The following is a 7,076-nucleotide window of genomic DNA, read 5'->3' on the forward strand; positions in this document are numbered from 1 at the left end:
TAAGTCTCATCATACATCAATCAACCTCGACCCCTAGGAACTTTTGAGAACATGATCTCACCAGCCAAGCTACGCATTGAACAAACGACCAAGATATAAACTATCACACCAGCCCCAGATGCCATTGAGTTCAGTCAGCCCACTCCTCCAAACTACCCCCTTAAGGCCTTAGCCGTATATACATATACAATAATACTTGTTTACTGAACAATAGAGAAACTTCTTTCAAGCACAGACGTGTTTCCACAAGGCTGGGACACTTATCAACACCCCTTACTCAAACCTTCATATAATCTACTCAATCAGGTTCTATGCTCCTTGTCAAATCACAACCAGCTGTACGAGCTGGCGGGAGAAAATCTAGAGACCCGGTCACGAGGTCTTTCCTCTACGTAAACAGCGGCGTATGAAGAGGGCGGGAGCTCCAGGAACTGTACAGCTACTACTGGGCTCGACCGCATGTGGTTGAAGGCTGGGGCAGGAGATGTGATCTTGCGACTGCCTCAGGTGAAGGTCCGGTAAGAAGAGAAGATCTGAACGTCTCCGAAGAAAGTCTGATTAGAAGAGAGAATTTCTATACTTGCACGCCCAGAAGCTACGTCCAGGGAGTGGGGGTAGCAGGATGCCAATCTAACCTTTAGCATTGCTGCCAACTGAAGGGACGTTGAGGAAGACGTAGTGTTACAACCTTTATATGTGGCTTCAACTCATTGGAGTCTCGCCGTGTCATGTTTCTGGGAAAGCGCTTTTTTAAGCTATTAAATGGGTCAGTACACAATCCTCAGGTTCTTAATAAATTTAAGTTTTATACACCTGGTAAGTTTAGGGACTTGAGGAATCGTGATTTGTTTTCTCCTCCTATGTCTAGCACAAATATGTTGGCAACGTTTTCAATATCTAGAGCAATATATCTGCTGAATTGGGTTTCTGGTAAAATTTACCTGTTTAATGTAAGCTGCGTTGAACTGGTTGAGGAGCAACACCCGTGGTTGATTTTATCAATTATAAATGTCAAGTACAGATGTTTTATATACATTTATTTGTGTTATGACTGTGTGACTGGCTACAGTGACGCGTTAGAGTACTCTGTTAAAAATGATCATTCTAAAATATGGTGTTTTCCTATTAGGTGTGCACACATTTAGTGGTATTACTGGAAGCTTGATAACTAGAGGTGGGAAAATTAATTTTGGAGTAGTCATAAAAGTAGCTGTGATCTACTGAACGCTATTTTTTGGCCAGTACACATATATTGGCCACTTGGGTTTTAAAGTAAAAAAAAAACACAAGATAATTTTTCGCGCTATTGATGATTCCGTTCACTTCCTATGCCAACGTATTATTTGCAGTAAATTAGCGTTTCTGTATTGTTTAAGTTCAAGTGGCTAAAAAAAATGTAACCTCTTTCTGTATATAAAAAAATTTAAATATTTATTTATTTATTATAGATACATTCATTCATTTCGTGCATTTAAATATGTATAATTAAAAGTATTGCCCCTTATTTACCAGTCTGTATAACAAATGGTTACATATTAAAATAATAAATATATTCGGATATAAATTAATTAATCAAACTATTTACAAAAGCATCAACATAATAAAAATTAAATCAATTTGAGGAGAGCATTTCTACAAAATGTTCCATGTAACAATTTTAAAATGTATTTTCACAGATAATGTTGACAGTTTGGTATTTTAATAACTGATATCTGGTGCTTTATTCAAACATCATTTTGTAAACTTACATGTTGACAAGATTCTGATCAGATATTTACAAAATGCCTTAACCTTTTGCCCTCGGCAATAAATATAGCGAACAAGCCCTGTACGCGGAACCTTTTTCGCGAATTTCGCAATCGAGTTTTCGACCTTAAATACAGATTTTAATATTTACTCAAGTAACCAGATATGTTACTTAACACATAAAGTATTATTTTAAATAATAAAATACATAATATATCTCGTAGTTTTGGCTTAATTGTCAAATAATCATTCTTCATACAATTGAGACGTATCGACGCCATTGTTCAACAAACGTGACGTCACATTAATGAGGTTTCAGTATGGTTCCACAAAAAACTAATTTTGACTGGTATATATTCATCTTAAGCGAATTGAATAGATGGTATTCAACTCTCAGTAATATATTCAACCAATTTTGAACCTTAAAACAGTTGAAATAGGCGCATATAAGGCTCAAAATCCCGTGCAAAGTTCAGAAATTCTATGGAAGACAGCCGCGCTACAGACTTGTCGCGCAAAGCTTCCATAGAAGACGGCCGCGGGCAAACGGTTAAACTGGCAATATATACTACCCATGTATATAAACATAATAAACTTTCATATAAAGATACAACAAAAATTATAACATTATCTATCATAATTCCGAATACATATTACGATGCAGTATCGGAATCTAATTTATTTGATTTGTTTTGATTCTTAATTTCTTCCGAGTGCATTCGTTTCCGATGAGTATAGTAATTTCCTGATGCAGCAAAGGTCTTTGGACAGAAAGGACACAAATATTTTCGCTCGCCGGTATGTTGCGCCATGTGAGTCTGAAATTAAATGCACCTTATAACAATATAAATCACATTCAAATACAAATACATATTTAAGGGGTTTGGTGCAAACGATCGACAAGCGCCAGACAGACAGATTAACTGGATGGCTGCTTTAAACGCAATTCTCGACTTCACGAATGATAGATTGCACATCAGATGACGAGTAACCTTTCGATGTGCACAGATGCAATTATTAAAATGGCAATCATTAAAATTGAGTTGAATCTTTCTGGCGAGTTTAATAAGGCAAAATTCGGAACTAAAGTATCAGAAGCACAGAACGTATACAGGGAAGGTATGTCGGGACTTCGGGTAGATTTTGCTTTGTGTAAGTGCGAGCAGTGCGCACGCATAAGGTACACGTGTCGTTAATCTGTGGTTCAGTCTGTCTGGCGCTTTTCGATCGTTTGCACCGCATCGATATTTAAGCATACGAAATGTAAAACGAACATTCATACAACTTTTCATCTTAAATTGCTTTCCGCAAATAACACACGAGTACGGTTTAGAATCAGAGTGCTTCACCCGCATGTGAGCTCGTAGTTCTATCTGAAGAGGAGTAGAAAATTCACACAGAGAACATTGCAAAAGATCGGCGTGCCGTTTCATATGCCTCCGTAGCAAATATTTATTTTTACACCTGCAAAATGAGATCTACACATGAATGAAAATGTCTATGTGATATCCGAACCAAATGTAGACACATTTTATTATAATTACACAACATCACATTGAGAACATCTAGCTTGATGTTTCTCGGCAGGTTCGTGCGTCAACATGTGCAATGTAAGATTGGTTTTGGACTGGCAACTTTGGCCGCATTCGGAACATAGGTATTTAACGTTTCCGTGGACAAGAGCTACGTGATTGCGCAAAGACGAGGACATAGTAAACCTAAAAGTTTATCATAAATAAAAGAATATGTTTAAATATGAGCTAAAGTATAAATAATAAAATAAATGAAAGTAGCATTACACTTTTCCACAAACTTTGCAAGTGTATGAATCTCGTTCAGATATAGGAATGTGTATTTGTTTATGATTATTCAAAGCTGCCATATTACCAAATCTGTAATTTAAAACAATTTAATGCTCAAGATGCTTGCCAAGCTCATACTTAGTTATCGATCAGGGTCGCCAGACGTCTCTATTTGAGCGGGACTGTCCCGAGTTCAACAGACAAATCACGAGTCCTGCATTGCCTCTGAAAATCCCGACTTTATATATGTATTAGCCAGCAGCATAGCTCGGTCGTTAAGCTTCTGCTTAGCGTCGAGAGGCGCCGGGTTCGATTCCCGGGCCGGGCCTCGAGTGAAAATAATTTTTTCAGAGTAAGCTTTTTGGTCAGACCTGGATTTGTGACTCCAGGTTGATCGTTTCCTATCAGAGTTTGCCAATTTTCTCTGATTTCATTGTTGAAACGGTTCCCGGAAAAAATTGGCTAAAAATCCTTCCTATACAACATGTCACCTATAATTTGTGATTGATTTATGTGCAATAAATAAGTTTGTGTACAATTTGATAGATGTTTCATTGATTTGCGAGTTTTTCAGTGTCTCGTAATCCAGTGACTTACATATATAAAAAATACTGCATTGTAATTGGCCAGAAAGGCGCATTGGGGTTTACCTGTAAGGCCTTCCTGGTATATATGTAAAAAAATAAATAAATAAGTATGTAAATATAAATTGTTTGACTTCAAAAGTAACAAATTTCAATCCATTAAAGTATTGTCTTTAAACCAAACTTGAAAATCGAATTTTCTTCAATTAAAGAATTAACAATATTATTTTCAATGTTACATTCTATACGAAGATGTCTGTTTATTAAACAAATTTTTACTGAAGCAAACGAGTAAAACAAATATGAGAAATGGACAATATTTTGTTAAAGATCATTCCGCTTGCCATAATGTGTATAAAATTGTAGCCCACATCCTTTCAATTCTACATTCCATTGTAATTTATTATTAAGTATAATAAGTGCAACCTAGAGAAAGGAGAGAAACAAATTATTGTTAGAAACCGTAGAAGATGAATAAATGCAATTGTAATGACTAGAAAATTTTTATCAAACAAAGCTGGAGAATTTATTTTGAAACAATTTAAAAGTTAGGAAAAAAACTTATAATAAAACTGTTATGATTTTATAAATTTTTTAAATGCATTTAAAACAAAATGTAATTGTATCCAATATATTTTAATAACTGTGGATTATTAAGTGACTATTTTTATATGTTCTCTTCTACATATATACATACATATCTATATACTTATTTACATACATTATAATTTAATTAAAAATATTGTTTTCTTAATTTCTTCATTAACCCTTTAAGTGCTGACCTTTTTTCTGTTGAAAGCTCGCCACGCTGAAAATTTCGCCAACATTTCCAACTAGAACTATTTAGAAACCCAATAGAAAGCAGGTATAAAAATTGGGACTAATCCAAACAAACCCTAGATAACTACCGCCGAGGATTTCGAGTTTTGTAAAGGTGTGTTTAGACTTTCTAATATATCTTGCAACAATATAAGTATATTAATGAATGTATTTTTCAAAATTAGTTCCATCTTCTTCATTGTTGTTAAAATGAAATGCTCACTATCTAAAATACTCAGCAGTTAGGGATTTCCATCGGGAAAATCTGCTATGGTTATAAATTCAGAAATTCTGATGTAAACCAGCCTTTATAAACGGTAACAAATGAATGACACGGATTACACGACCCATGTTCAATGCATTTTTTTTTCAATGCTACCTGGAAAGGCTTAACGGGTAGTATTCTTGTTTACTTTGTATAAAATAGAACGCCTTTTGGCATTTTTCAAGCCCATGGACTTGTTGGCAAAACGCCGATCGGCGTTGGTCAGCATTCAAAAGGTTATTTCTTAACTTCTCTTTTTTTTTATCGTTCGAAATAGTTAATGTCCCAATGTGTAATTTTGGAAATCTGGCAACCCTGTTATATACTACCTTTACAATACTACCTTTTATCACACTGTTGGCATTTATACGGTTTTTCTTCATCTGGCAAATGAGATTGGATATGTTTTTCCAAGATAATCGGTCGGGATACGATTTTCTTACATATAGGACACCTACGAACAACTGTAATGGTTAAAATCTCAAAGTACACATTTTCATACGTACAAATGTATAATTGTTTACTCAAAAGCGGTCGGTTGTAAATGACGGCCCATATGCATGCATATCGCTCTTCTATTGTATAGCTTAGAATTGCAGCAAATCACGTAGCCTTTGGTTTTGTGCTCCAATTCATAATGTTTAAATAACTGAAAATTTTACATGCAATTAAGTGATATGTATGTAAATATTTAAATGAAATATAATACATGTTTTCATGTTACATCATTTATTTCAGCAAATTCCACTTTTTCTTTGCAGACTTCGCATCCTAAATCGTAAAACTTATTGATAGCATTTTCCAGAGAAGGTCCCTTTAAGAAAAGTTTACCGTTTCTATATATTTCAGATGGGAAGTTGTAATCGGTATTTTTCGATTCGCTTAAATTACTATTCGACGTTCGATTCACATTCAAATATTTTTGATATCTTAGTTTTTTTTTACTTCTGATCAAATTTTGAGAATTGTAATGACCGCTATCGTGATTGGGCGAATCTAAAAAATCATCGGATGACTCGCATTCTTCCTTGGGTGTGATTGATTCAAGAGGAAACGGAGTATTTTTAGCATCCTCGTCATAGAATTCGACGGGTTCTTCTTTTATTGAAACGGAATTTGAACAACCGTCATACAGATTGCATTCTTCGATTTTGCATATTGGAAATTCGTAAGGTTGAACTACATTGTTTGACATTTTATCCTGAATAAGAAAAAAATATATAAAAAACACAATAAAGAATATATAAGTATGTATTAGTAATACCTTAATAAAATCAGGATCTTCTCCATCGTCGCTTAAAATATCATCGACATCAGTATTCGAAATCTCTTTTTGGGCCAATCGGACTTTTTTATAAAATTCATAGAAAGCCATCACAGTATCTAAACATTCCATGCAAATGACTTTAGATTTGTCATCAGAATTTATCTGTAATGTATATGCATAAATGAATTGTTAAATTTTTTACTCTTTTAATGTATGAAACATATATGAATTTTTATTAGAAAAATAATCTGAAATATATTCTAAAGTAGGAAAAAGACCCAGAAAGCGAAGAACAAATGCAAGAGCGAGCGTAGGCGACCCTCAGAAGCGTCTATGGTGGTGGAATTTTGACTCAAGCATAGCCGGCATGGAGTTACATCATCGCTGATTATGACACTTGAACCGGAAATGGAGTCACTGATGGGACCGGAAACACCGCTCATTGCGTCGAGCCTTTATACGGATTTTCACAACATTTCTCATCAACAATCAACAAGTGACAGTTCTCCATTTACATATTACGAAGTACCAACCCATGAACAGCTGTGTCAAATAATTGACATGTACTTTTGCCAACTGAGGCATATAGTTTT

General features: G+C 34.8%; 1 protein-coding gene across 2 annotated transcripts; it reads right to left on the reverse strand.

Annotated features, from left to right (window-relative positions):
- Nucleotides 1–1,409: 1,409 nt before the first annotated feature.
- Nucleotides 1,410–7,013, reverse strand: LOC143917936 (uncharacterized). 2 transcript variants are annotated; one of them, XM_077439571.1, is made up of 9 exons: nucleotides 6,762–7,013; nucleotides 6,481–6,645; nucleotides 5,941–6,417; nucleotides 5,741–5,865; nucleotides 5,560–5,670; nucleotides 3,546–3,638; nucleotides 3,291–3,464; nucleotides 3,021–3,210; nucleotides 1,410–2,564 (listed from the first exon to the last, which is right to left on the reverse strand). In XM_077439571.1, exons 1-9 carry the CDS (start codon nucleotides 6,924–6,926, stop codon nucleotides 2,400–2,402), a joined length of 1,665 nt encoding a protein of 554 aa, XP_077295697.1. In that variant the 5' UTR covers nucleotides 6,927–7,013; the 3' UTR covers nucleotides 1,410–2,399. The 2 variants fall into 2 exon arrangements, 1 of the variants encoding a protein (XP_077295697.1); XR_013261091.1 differs by having other exon boundaries at nucleotides 1,445–2,564; nucleotides 3,021–3,224; nucleotides 6,762–7,010.
- Between the last annotated feature and the right edge of the window lie 63 nt (nucleotides 7,014–7,076).

Source organism: Arctopsyche grandis, chromosome 10 (genome assembly GCF_051622035.1).
Source record: "Arctopsyche grandis isolate Sample6627 chromosome 10, ASM5162203v2, whole genome shotgun sequence".
Lineage (NCBI taxonomy): Eukaryota > Metazoa > Arthropoda > Insecta > Trichoptera > Hydropsychidae > Arctopsyche > Arctopsyche grandis.

What these genes read in the sequence shown, in the direction of transcription:
- LOC143917936 (XM_077439571.1), bottom strand. Translation starts at nt 6,926, where the DNA reads ATGAGCGGTGTTTCCGGTCCCATCAGTGACTCCATTTCCGGTTCAAGT. An exon ending in TGCCAACAGTGTGATAAAAG is followed by an intron (nt 3,639 to 5,559) that starts GTAGTATTGTAA and finishes TTTAAATTACAG; the next exon opens with ATTTGGTAATATGGCAGCTT. An exon ending in AGATGAAAAGTTGTATGAAT is followed by an intron (nt 2,565 to 3,020) that starts GTTCGTTTTACA and finishes ATTTAATTTCAG; the next exon opens with ACTCACATGGCGCAACATAC.